Here is a 13,523-nt window from a genome sequence, read left to right as displayed (position 1 = left end):
CTTATCAAAACCCAATCAATACTTGTAGTTTTCCTTGAAAACTTTAGTAATGTGTTTGGAGCCAGGCTTAGGTGGGAATCAAATACATCACAGACAAAAAAATGGTATTACAAATAAAAGATATCAATAAAGTTTATATAAAATATAAAATAAGGCAAAGACATATTATTTAGTAATAGTGAGACTTGCTATTTATAAAATTTAAATTAAGTAAATGACATTATTTGGCACTATCATATCTAAGCTTGAGAGTGTTCGTGGTAAAATAGCTACCAGAAGATGTGATGATTTTGATTAGTGAAGGTTGAATTACTTTCACAATAAAATGGTTGAGTATATGAAGATTGTAAGATGACAAAATCTTATATTTGTGTAGTGGTTTTAAGGCACGATTAGATCGCTTTCTTTAGAGAGATATTTGTCCCCACACTTAGTTGTTATAAGATTGATGACAATACTCTCCCAGGATACAATAAAACCTAAGAATTTCTTAATTAGCAATAGTAAAAAATTCTCAACTCTCTTGAACAAAGAAAACCTCTTAATAATTAATTAAAATGTACACTTAGTACTTGTGTTTCTGAAATGGTGGATAAGGACTTATTTATACATATTGCACGTAGCAATTATGATTAATTACGTATACAAATGGTTGTCTTTTCTTCTATTGCCAATAGATACAATGTTTTGAATATACACAATCCTTAAAAGATTGTGTCCCTTCAACCAAATGGTATTAAACGGTTAGTGACCGTTTATTAATATTATTAATAATAATATCAATAATATTAATAATATTAATTAATCAAATTTGTAATTACCCTTCAATCCCCCACTATTTACAAAATTTAAATGTCATACAAGCATATGGATAAAGAATGTGTCACTAAGATTAAACATTCTTTTAGCATAAATTTTAAAGTTCTAACGAAGTAATAGGTGTCTAATCGATTAAACCTATACTCTATATGCTAGTATAAAAAATCACACATATTACTTATACCCTCCAAGTTCAAGAGTTTATAATTTTAAGTACTTATATGGCCTTGTGCACATCCTGGTTTCATGAATATTTACGAGATTAAAACCTCTAAAATTCTCGATTAGAGCGGCACCACTCTTATATTCATATAGGTGGAATCTTTTGATAAATAATATTATCATTCCATTAAGAGTTTTAACTCACCCTCCTAATTTATGGTAAATAACACTAAATCCTATACCTTAGTGCTCCAATTGCTAAATAACTTGTTATTACCTATTAAACCTTGAAACTAGTGGTCTACTAGAATAAGGTTGGGTTCCCATCATTTAGCAATAATAGGTTTTAATTCCATTTTAGCAGTAGTCTCTTTGATTTTATCCCTTGACAAACCTTTAGTCAAAGGGTCTACTAAATTTCCTTGAGATCTTACATAAGTGATGGTAATTACACCATCATCTATTAGTTGTCTCACAAACTCATGTCTCAAACTTATATGTCTAGACTTTCCATTATAAACCTTATTATATGCTCGAGACATGGTTGATTCACTATCACAGAAGATTGAAATGGCTGTCGTCTGTTGTGGCCATAGCTTTATATCATATAACAAATTTCTTAACCATTCCGCTACTTTACCTACGGCTGATAAAGCTACAAACTCAGCCTCTATAGTAGAATGTGTAATACATGTTTGTTTCTTTGAGGCCCAAATTATTGCTCCACCACCTATGGTGAAAATCCATCTTGAAGTGGATTTGTTGTCACTAAGATTTGTAATCCAACTTGCGTTGGAATAACCTTCTAAAACTGCGGGATAATCACTATAGTGTAATCCTAAGTTTATGGTTTTCTTGAGATAACCAAGAACTCTGATTATAGCTTTCCAATGTTGATTGCTAGGCTTTCCTGTAAACCTTGATAATTTGCACACAGCAAATGCTATATGAGGTCTAGTATAATGCATTGCATACATTAAACTTCCTATAGCACTAGCATATTCTAATTGTGCTATAGGTCTTCCCATCTTTCCTTCTAATTTAAGATTAGGATCTTAGGGTGTATTGGATTCTTTAATTGTGAGATGATCAAACTTTTTCAATACCTTTTTGATATAATGAGATTGACTTAAAGTAAAGCCAATTTCATTCTTATGCACCTTTATACGTAATTTTGTATCTACTTCATTCAAATCCTTCATATTGAATTTAGAAGTTAAATATTTTTTTGTTACACGAATTCTTTCTAAATTTGTTCCGATGATTAACATATCATCAACATATAAACAAATGATTACTCCATAATTTTTGTAAATTTTGAGTAAATACATTTATTCGCACTATTATGTGAGAAGTCATTTGATAACACCACTGAATCAAACTTCTCATGCCATTGTTTAGGGGCTTGTTTTAGTCCATACAAAGACTTAATTAATTTGCAAACCTTCTTTTCATTTCCGGATAGCACATAGCCTTTCGATTGCTCCATATAAATTTTTTCATTAAGATCTCCATTTAGAAAAGCCGTTTTAACATTCATTTGATGTATATGAAGCTTACGTATGGATGTTAATGCTATAAGAGTCCTAATATAATTCATTCTTGCCACAGGTGCGTAGGCATCAGAATAGTCTAGACCTTCTTGTTGTCTAAACCCCTTGGCCACTAACCTTACTTTAAAGGTTTGTAATGAACCATCAATGTTATACTTTCTTCTAAATACCCACTTACATCCTACAGGCTTTGATCCTGGAGGCAAATCAACCAAGAACCAAGTATTGTTAGATAATATTGAGTCCATTTCATCATTTATTGCTTCTTTCCAAAAAGAAGAATCCCTCGAAGCCATAGCCTTTTTGAATGTTTGAGGATCACCCTTTATGTTCATAACAATAGGAATCTTGTTTGTTATAGAATTCCTAGTTTCTTCTACCGAAAAGGTGATAGCCTGAGAAGAAATAAAATCTGGACCCAAGTCATTTTCTTTTCTTACTCTAAAGCTCTTCCTTGGTTCAATAAACTCTTTTTTGTTTAGACGTTTATTGTTTTGATTATTTATTTCTTGTGAAATATTAGTATCATTTTGGGGATACTCTGAATTAGAAGTTGAATCATTGATAAATTTACTGTCAATAAATTCTACTTCTCTTAATTCAACAACTACGTTAGACATTAAGTCTAATATTCTATATGCTTTAGAATTTTGAGCATATCCTATAAAAGTGCATGTTATGGTTATTGGCCCCAATTTGGTTCTCTTTTAATCAGGAACTCGATAAAAGGTTAAACACCCCCACACTTTAAGATAACTTAAATTAGGTTTCCTTCCTTTTCGAATTTCATAAGGAGAAACTTTTCTATGTCTTGATGGTATCCTATTATGGATATGACATAATGTCAATAATACTTCACCTCACAAATTGTAAGGCAATTTTACATTTAGTAACATTGAATTAACCATATCCACTAAGGTACGATTTTTCCTTTCTGCCAAACCATTTTGTTGCGGAGTATATGGAGCGGAAGATTCATGCACAATACCATATAATTCACAAAAGTGATCAAATTCATTAGAAAAATATTCTCCGTCTCGATCACTACGAAGAACTTTTATCTTCTTATCATGCATATTTTCTACTTCTATTTTATATTTCTTAAACATTTCAAAAGCTTCATCTTTATTTCTAAGCAAATACACATAAGTAAATCTAGAACAATCATCAATAAAAGTTATAAAATATCTCTTTTTTCCTTTAGTAATATTGCCATTTAGTTCACAAATATCACTATGAATCAACTCCAATAAATGTGTATTTCTTTAAACTTTAGGAAAATGTTTCTTAGTAATTTTGGATTGTATGAAAATATCATATTTCTTATTAAAATCTTTGTTACTAAGATCAATATAGTTATTCTTTTGCATATATTCAATTGATTTGTAATTTAAGTGTGCTAATCTACTATTCCATAAATCACAAGAATCAACAACATACAATGAAATATTCACTTTATTAATACTAAGTTTAAGCATGCCTTTAGTACAATATCATTTTCCTACGAATACATCATTCTTATGCAAGATCACTTTATCGGATTCCATTACAACTTTGAATCCTTTCTTACACAAGAGACAATAGAAACTAAATTTTTTCTCAAATCTGAAACATGAAGTACATTTATTAAACTTAATTTCTTTCCAAATGTAAATTCAATTCCACAGTTCCTTGACCACAAAATTTGGCTGAGTTATCATTACCCATTAATACCTCTCTATTGTTCACTTCTTCATATGTTTTGAATTGGTTGCGATCATTGCAAACGTGAACAGTAGCCCCTGAATCTAACCACAACTCAAGTGATTTTCCTTGTGTTGCTATGTTAACTTCTGAAACCATGCCAATATGCATGTTTTGTACTTTTTCTGCAACCATAGCAATAAAATCCTTCTCTTTCACTAAGTTGGTCTTTGTTTTTAGAAGTCTACATTCTTTGATATAGTGTCCTATCTTGTGACAATGATAACACTCTCTTTGTCTCTTATTATCTTACTTTGAATCTTTAAAGAACTTTCTTTTCTTCTTATTGGTGTTGTTTTTACCAATATGATTCGCTTTAGAACTTTGAGAAAGATACACAACATCACGTTTTCGAGTTTCCTCTTCTATATGTATATATCTTAGTAATTTCTCAATTATGAAGTCTTCACCAAGATGTAAAAATTTCTTCCTATAACCATTCCAAGATGAAGGCAATTTTGAAATAATTGTTCTAACTTGTAATGATTCAGAGATCACCACTTGTAGATCTCGAAGTCTACTTACAAGGATTTGTAATTCATGAATTTGATCCATGACAGGCATAGTATTATTCATAATAAATTCAAAATATTTCATCATAATAAACTTATCTGTTCCTTGTCGTTCGGTATTGTACTTTTCTTCCAAAGATTTTCAAATCTCTAATGGTGATTGAATTAACATGTAGAGATCATAGAGTCGGTCGGATAAAGTATTGAGAATATGACCTCGACATGCAAAATCATCTTCATCACGTTTCTTCTTCAATTGAACAATCTTTTCTTTCTCTTTCAGAGTTTCAATGTGGAATTTTCAGCGGCATCAGCAATTAGTGTAGTCTTTGGGTCAATCACATATGCAAGATTGAGAACTAAAAGAAGAAACGTCATCTTGTCTTTCCAACGGTTGAAGTTCGTTCCATCAAAACGATCTAATTTGACAAACTCTTGGTTCATGACCTTGAACGTAGTGTTTTGATCTTGTGCCATCTTCAAGAAATATCTCTCTAAAATTGTTGGGTATATGAAGATTGTAAGATGACAAAATCTTATATTTGTGTAGTGGTTTCAAGGCATGATTAGATCATTTTCTTTAGAGAGATATTTGTCCCCACACTTAGTTGCTATAGGGTTGATGACAATACTCTCTCAAGATACAATGAAACCTAAAAATTTCTTAATTAGCAATAATAAGAAATTCTCAACTTTCTTGAACAAAGAAAATCTGTTAATAGTTGATTAAAATGTACACTTAGTACTTGTGTTTCTGAAATGATGGACAAGGACTTATTTATACATATTACACGTAGCAATTATGATTAGTTACATATACAAATGGTTGTGTCTTTTCTATTGCCAATAAATACAATATTTTGAACATACATAATTCTTATAGAGTTGTGTCTCTTTAGCCAATAAACATAATATTTTGAACATACACAATACTTAAAAAGTTGTATCCTTTCAATCAAAGGGTACTAAACGGTTAGTAACCGTTTATTAATATTAATAATATTAATTAATCAAATTTGTAAATACCCTTCACCAATTACAATTAGTAGCACCACAAACTGAATCTGAACCAGCATTGGAACCATCAATAAATCCTCCACCTATAGAAGTTGAAGTTGGTAATCTATCACCAATAGAGGATATAACTATTTAAGAGGGGCACATGAAGGTCAGAAAAGTATACAAAAATGGGAGTTGACTCGTACTTTTTTTTAATTAAGAACAAAGAAATTTAAAAGACTTTTCATCATCATCAACATCATCATCAATAATAACAATAACAACAACAATACAACAACAACAATAATAATATAGTGAAAAAAAAACTAAGAAACGTACATATATAGGATTGTTATTATATTTAACAAATCCTTTTATTAACCATGTGTTAAATATTGAATGGTTAATTAACAATAATGTTTCATATATAACTGAATTTTTATTTCAATTTTTGAAATATTTTTAGTTATTTTTTGTTTTCATTGCAATAAAAAACTTTCTTTCTTCCCAAGTGCTGCAGGAGAAGATTTACTAATAAATCAATCCTTTGACATCTCCCACTTCATCAACCAAAAATTCTTCAGGAATAACCCAAAAATTAATCCTCGGGGATACAATTTTACAGCTTGGTATCAACATCTTGAACCTACTAAAAGTGCTGACTGGAAAGCTTTAGGAATCCATGAACTACTAAGACTCTCCCACTTTTCACTTACCATATACCCTTCGATGATTGGGGCCGTGACTTGTTTCTGGAATAGGACAACCAACAACTTCCACCTCCCATCTGGAATGATCGGAATGTCTCTTCTTGATTTAGCTGCAATTACAAGGCTTCCAATCAATTCACTAGACTGTACCCCTGACATGCAATCCAAGCGTCAATACAATGTGATTTTAACCAACTCTTACAGCTACTTTATCGCCCACAACATGGGTGCAGAAGGTACAAAAATCACTAAAAACGAACATGTTGCCTTCCAGTTTTATTGGTTAAATGCAATCCTATTCTGTTCTCGAAGTATCCAAATGTCGAAACTCTACCTTCCTTTAGCTACTCTTCTCCAAGAAAGAAAATCCCTAAATTTGGCAAAGTTTCTTTTAGGACATATTTTCGAAGAGCTCGATCAATTTGTTTGTGACCTTCGAGACAACAAAATAATCAGTGCAAGGGGCCCTCTATGGCTTAATGCCATTTTTGAAAATATCATGACAAAACCTGAAAGTGGTAGTACTGATAAGCAATACATTGAAGGTTTTCGACTGTCTGAATTCAAACCCAATTTTCTGGACACCGAATTAGATGAAGATAGATTCTGGGTTGTTCTCTCTCTTTTCCATTTTGCAAAGATTTCAAAAATGATCAACTTAATTTTACTCCTTTCTTGCGTCGCAATCGCAGTCCTACCTGGCTGGATCGTTTACTCTTCCCTGATACTAATGAAGAAAATGAACTTGCAAATCGAAGTTGGGTGAATATGCTGGCTGTTCAAGTAATTCCAATAGGGCTACCTTTACATAAGAAAGAAAGGTTCAAAATTACCCTGTATGCTCCTCATTTTACAGCCAGACAATTGGGATTTTCCCAAGCCATCCCAACACCACAACCTCGAAATGATGATCCTTTCTGCCACATTGCTTTGACTACTGAAAAAGATTTTAATTCTTGCCACTTAAAGAATCAACAACGCAGGGATCATTTCAATTTCATGGTGTATGATCGCAGCTTCTATATTACCAAATCCTGTTTCGAATGGTGGCCGCTTATTACTCTAGGTACACTCGAACCTTAGAAGAAATTCAACAAACCACAATTCAAACTATCCCTGTTGCTGAGAGTTCTCCAAAAAGAACTCACAAAAGGAAAGCTGAAACTGCTCGACTACCATCGTCCAAAAGTAGAAGAACTCCTACCAGAACTTCTCGAAAGGTAATCATTCCTTATAGTTCTCCCTTTTGACTTAGGATGTACTTCGACTTATATTTTCTTATCCATACTCAACTCTGAATTTCTTATCAGTTGATACTGCTATCATCAACTGAAAGTTCTAATAAGAGTGAACCAACCAACAAGAACACTCTTGCTGCCTCCTCTGAATCAGAAGATGCAACCGATTCTGACCATAGTTCTCAGCTAGTACCAAGATCCAGACTTTCTCAGGTAACACAATTACTTCTACACACACAACATGCTTTCATTTAAAAATAAATTTTAAACTAATAACTGTGTACCTTCTGTACTAGCCTGTCAATGTTGCCCACTCGACTTCAGCTACTGGGGATCTTGACCAACTAATTCTGCCGCAACAACTTGGTCAAGAACAATCCACATCACATGACTCAATTCAATTCACAAGACCCACTCAACCAATTCCATCCGCTTTTCCACCTGTTCTTCATACAACGCAGGTGATTAATTCAACAACAAATCCCTTATAAAACTCTCCAGAAGAAACCCATAGACTTGAATCGACTTCACCAAACAATCAAGCTGCCTTCTCTGAAGAGAACCAAGCGGTCCCAGACTCCGATTCTGCTTCTAAAGCTGCTGACACCACCAATTCATATTCTTCTCGATCCAAGGTTTTAGAGACCCCTCCAGAATTGCAACCTGATCCTTCACTCCAGACACCTCCAAGACCAAGACCAGGGACATCAAACATTCTTACAACTCCAACTAGTGCTACCTTGGATGACTTGATTTATGTTTTGAATAAAGTTATCCAAGAAAACAAAGTACCAGTACCTGTACCAGCAATCTCAAGACCCACTACATCAAGGCCTTCAATCGAATTATATTCTGTCACTCGGGAACAACTTCGATCACTCATCAAACTCTTAGATCATCCACCTACCACATGGGTCAATGATCCAATTCTCAATAAACTCTTGGAAGATTGTTTGAATTCCACTTTTGAATTCCCAACCAACACACCACATTCTGCTTCAATCCAAGAATTTAAACAACTTCTCAATGAGAGCATTACATCTCAGTTTCAACTCCAAGAAACTAAAAATGAAGAAGTTACAGCCAAATCTAAAATAGAAAATTGTCTTGCAATTGCTCAACCAATCCAAGTCTCACGTGAGGAGTTTGATATGAGGATCTCCCATGCTATTTCTATTCAAGCTTTTCATGATCAAGAAGAAGCAAGACTCGAAGCAGAGTTAGCTCAGATTCAGGAACAACTTGCCACCATACGCCAAAATCGAGCCACCATAGCCAAACCACTGGCCGCAGCCCAACAAGAGCAACATCTCCTTATTCAGAAACTTGTCTCAGTCGACACCGAGCGAGGAGAATATGAAAAGAAACTTGAGAAAATTCAAGCTAACAAGTTCAAGCAGATTGAAGTGCTTTCAATTCTAGAAAACAAAAGGACAAAGCTGCGCTCCGATTTGGCAAAACTATTGGCATCTTGAAACTCCTTTTTTACTTCTAATTTTATTTTTGTAGTAATTTCCATCTTTTTTGAACTTTAATATATGTTGAACTTCTATGTTTGCCAACAATAGAAAAGTTTCAAGTATTTCCCATTAATCGAATTAATCCCTTTTCCTGACTCGATATCTTTAATCTGATAGGCATTTCCATAATATATCCTTGTTACTTGGAAAGGACCTTCCCAACTATGGGACCATTTACCTAAAAATCTTGATTTCTTTTCCATCGGTAAAATGACTTTTAAAACTAACTCGCCTATCCTGAAAGACTTTTCTTTAATTCGATGATTGTAACTTCGAGAAACACTTTCTTTTTGTCGAATCACATTATCAAGTGCCAGGATTCGCTTTGAATCTAATTCATTTAATTTATCAAACATTGCATTTCAATAATCATCAAATGGCAAATCATTCTGTCTTGATACTCTTAAAGTATTCAAATTAATTTCCAATGGTAATACTGTATCATGGCCATATACTAATTTATAAGGTGAAGTTCCTGTTGATCCTCTTGGCGAATTTTGATAAGCCCATAACACTTGGCTTAAAGTTTCATGCCATGTTCGAGGCTTATTTCCGATGTGCTTTTAATCAGACTTATCAGGATTTTATTCGCTGCTTCTACTTGCCCATTAGCCTGTGCATAGTAAGGAGTTGAAGTAACCATATTAATACTCCTCGATGCCGTAAAATTTTTAACTCTTTGACTAGTAAACATGGTTCTTTGATCAGTACTTAACGTTTGAGGAATTTCAAATCGATGGGTAATATGTTCTTCGACAAAGTCTATTATTTCACTTTGGCCAACTTCTATTAGGGGAACTGCTTCAACCTATTTAGTGAAATAATCAATAGCTACTAAAATAAACTTGTGTTGTTTTGATGAAGGGGGTGAATCAACCCAATCAAATCCAGAGCCCAACCTCTAAAGGGCCATGGCTTTATTATTGAATGCAATTCAGCAGTTGGAATTTGTTGTATCGAACCATGTTTCTGACATTCCTAACATGCCTTCACATAATCAATACAATCCTTAATCATGGATGGCTAATAAACATGATTTCGATATAATACCCATCTCATCTTCTTTCTTGCCTGATGAGCACCACATATTCCATTATGGACTTCACCTATGGCGATATTTTGATCATCTCGACTTAAGCATCTTAACAAACTTTCATCGATCCCTTTTTTATACAAATCATCAGCCAATAAAACAAAATTCATTGATTGTAACTTTATCTTTCTATCCACTACAATATTGGGATCCTTTAAATAAAGAGCAATAGGCTTTCTCCAATCAGAATCCTCCCATTTATCCATACACAAAACCTCTCTTTCATTTGCTGGTACTAAAATTTGATGGATACCAGATAATTTTTTCAAAGTCTCTGGACCAACCCGATACCTCGAAGCAATTTGGGCTAACTCATTAGCAATTTCATTATGAATTCTAGGAATATGCATCAAGGAAACCTTCGAAAAACGTTAATAATTTCCAAGCAGTTACTAAATATTTTTGTAACGTCTCATTATTACACTTATATTATTTCGACAACTGCTTTAAAACTAATTGTGAATTCCCTAAAATCTGAACCTCTAAAGCTCCTTTATCAATTAAAATTTCAAGACCCAAAATCAGAGCCTCATATTCGGCCACATTATTGAAACAAGGATACTTTAACTCGAACCAGAATTCTGATGGAATACCCTCTGGTGAAATAATGAGGATTCTAACCCCTGCACCATCTTTATGCTTAGATCCATCAAAATATAATTTCCAATAGTTGATTTCTACATCAACTATATTTGCCCTCTGGTCATTTAGACCTTTCAAATTACCCATAAGAAAGTCTGCAATGACCTGTCCTTTCACAGCCTTGGTTGGAACATATTGTAAATCAAATTCTGTTAATGCCAACATCCATTTTCCCAAACGTCCCCTTAACATAGGGAAACTCAACTTATATTTTACAAGATCGGTTTGTGCTATAAATTTCACGGATTTAGCCACCATATAACACTTTAATTTCATACAAGCATGATATAGAGATAAGCTAAATTTCTCAATCAGGGAGTATCTCATTTCAATGTCAGTTAAGACTCGACTAAGATAGTAAACTGTTCGTTCATTCCCATTTTCATCATCTTAGGCTAACATACATCCTATAGTATCTCCAATTGCTGCAATATATAATTTCAAAGGTTCAAAGGGTCGAACATTTGCCATAATCGGGGCTTGAGACAAATAAGTTTTAATCGAATCGAATGCCAATTGATGGTCTGCGATCCATTCGAAATGTGAATTATTTTTCAATTTTACTAAAGGTGCAAATACTCTAGTTTGATCCAAAAGATTCGAAATGAATCTTCAAAGATAATTTACTTTACCCAAAAACAATTGTACTTCTTTCTTCGATTTGGGTGCAGACAATGCTAATATTGCATTTGCTTTATTTTTATCGATAGCTATCCCTTTTTTATGAACAACAAAGCCTAAAAAATTTCCAGCCGATGCTTAAAAAGCACACTTCAAAGGATTCATTTTTAATTCTTTCTTCCTCATAGTAAAGAACGCCTTTCTTAAATGGTCAATATGTTGACCTACAGAAATCGATTTGACCATTACGTCATCGATATATACTTCCATGAACGTTCCAATAAATTCATGGAAAATAGCATTCATTGCTCGCTGATATGTTGCTCCAGCATTCTTTAAACCAGAAGGCATAACTACCCATTCATATGTACCTAGTGCCCCAGGACAACGGAAAGCAGTTTTAGCCACATCATCTTCCGTAATGAAAATTTGGTTATATCCAGAATAACCGTCCATGAAACTAAGAATTTCATTTTCCGCTGCAGAATTGATCAACATATCCGCAATTGGCATGAAATATTCATCCTTTAGGCTAGCATTATTTAAATCGCGAAAATCGATACATACTCTTAATTTCCCATTTTTCTTCATCACTGGGACAATATTCAATACCCACTCCACATAACTAGCAGTTCGAATAGATTTTGCCTTGATCAAACATTCTATTTCTTCTTTAATTTTAACATTAATTTTAGGAGCAAAATGTCTTGGAGTTTGTTTCATAGGTCGAGCATTAAGCTTCAATGCTAATCGATGTTCCATTAGTGAACGATCGAGACCAGGCATCTCATGATAGTTCCACGCAAAACAATCTTTAAACTCATGTAAAATATTAAAGAGCTCAGTCCGAAAAGGATCAACAAGATCTTTAAAAATATATGTAATTTGAACATCATCGGGAGTTCCCAAATTAATTTCTTTTAAGGGATCTTGAGATTCAAACCCTTTATAATAATCATCATCTTTGACTGAATATTTTTCAAACCCCAAAGGTTTTAAATCATATATACAATCAAAAGTAAAATTAATAGAATCATTGGAAATAAAAGGAACTTGATCTTTGATTAAAACATCACTACTTTTATTTTCTACACAATTAGCCTCTGCTATTAAATCAGCAGTTCGACTCGCATCATTAGTTTCATTACAACGAAAAGGAAAATCATAACTAAATTCGAATGGAAGTGTCGAATCGAACACATTACAATTAGTAAACGTACTAACCCTATCTAATTCAACTTTATCAGAAGAATCATCTTTATTTTCTAAGAACTGAAAATTACTTAAATAATTATACAAAGTTACCAGGTAGTTGGAAACTTCCTCCCCCTGGTCCATAGCACAGTTTGTGAGATCTTCATGAAAGACAGTCCCAACCAGTCGGCTCAAAATCCAAGTCAGGGTAACGCAACTTCACCGATAGGCCTTCCGAAGTCAGATAACACCCTTCACAATTGAAAGAATTCTGAGATCGATCAAAATTTAAAGGCTTTAATTTACGGTTATATATCCTAAAATTGACATGCATTTGTTCGACGTATAAACTCGAATATGCTTTGACAATTTCAAATTTGCCCTCCTTAGTCCATAGAAGTACGCTCTGATGCACTGTAGAAGGTACTGCACCTACACCATGGATCCAATCTCTACCCAACAAGGCATTATAACTGGCTTTTGATGGCACCACTACAAACACATAATGCCTTTTTGATGACCTCACTTTTATAATCAAAGTGACCAGCCCTTTTGCTGGCGTAGAAGTTCCACTAAAGTCAGTCACAACAATGTTTGTAAGGACCAGATCATCAGGATGCTTTCCTACTTTTTCCAACATCCTTTCCAGCAGAAGACTAATCGCTGCCCCACCATCGATATAGCAATGATATGAAGAGGGCGTAAATGAGACATTTT

General features: G+C 33.5%; 2 protein-coding genes across 2 annotated transcripts; both read right to left on the bottom strand.

Moving 5' to 3' along the window:
- Positions 1–1,307: 1,307 nt before the first annotated feature.
- LOC140175693 (secreted RxLR effector protein 161-like) lies at positions 1,308–2,009 on the bottom strand. Its single transcript, XM_072204227.1, has one exon. It carries the CDS (start codon positions 2,007–2,009, stop codon positions 1,308–1,310), a length of 702 nt encoding a protein of 233 aa, XP_072060328.1.
- Positions 2,010–9,776: 7,767 nt separating this feature from the next.
- LOC140175692 (uncharacterized) lies at positions 9,777–12,398 on the bottom strand. Its single transcript, XM_072204226.1, has 4 exons — positions 11,841–12,398; positions 10,830–11,255; positions 10,307–10,708; positions 9,777–10,064 (listed from the first exon to the last, which is right to left on the bottom strand). The coding sequence occupies exons 1-4, from the start codon at positions 12,396–12,398 to the stop codon at positions 9,777–9,779; spliced, it is 1,674 nt and encodes a 557-aa protein (XP_072060327.1).
- Between the last annotated feature and the right edge of the window lie 1,125 nt (positions 12,399–13,523).

Source organism: Arachis hypogaea, chromosome 10, assembly GCF_003086295.3.
Source record: "Arachis hypogaea cultivar Tifrunner chromosome 10, arahy.Tifrunner.gnm2.J5K5, whole genome shotgun sequence".
In the NCBI taxonomy this organism is placed as follows: Eukaryota; Viridiplantae; Streptophyta; class Magnoliopsida; order Fabales; family Fabaceae; genus Arachis; species Arachis hypogaea.
This window is presented reverse-complemented; position numbering and strand designations above follow the sequence as displayed.

Excerpts from the sequence above, each read along its gene's own strand:
- LOC140175693 (XM_072204227.1), bottom strand. The coding sequence starts at position 2,009 with ATGGGAAGACCTATAGCACAATTAGAATATGCTAGTGCTATAGGAAGT.
- LOC140175692 (XM_072204226.1), bottom strand. The coding sequence starts at position 12,398 with ATGCCTGGTCTCGATCGTTCACTAATGGAACATCGATTAGCATTGAAG. Across the intron at positions 10,709-10,829 it reads TTGATAAAGGAGCTTTAGAG|GTTTCCTTGATGCATATTCC; the intron begins GTTCAGATTTTA and ends CGTTTTTCGAAG. Across the intron at positions 10,065-10,306 it reads CAAGAAAGAAGATGAGATGG|GTTGAAGCAGTTCCCCTAAT; the intron begins GTATTATATCGA and ends TTCACTAAATAG.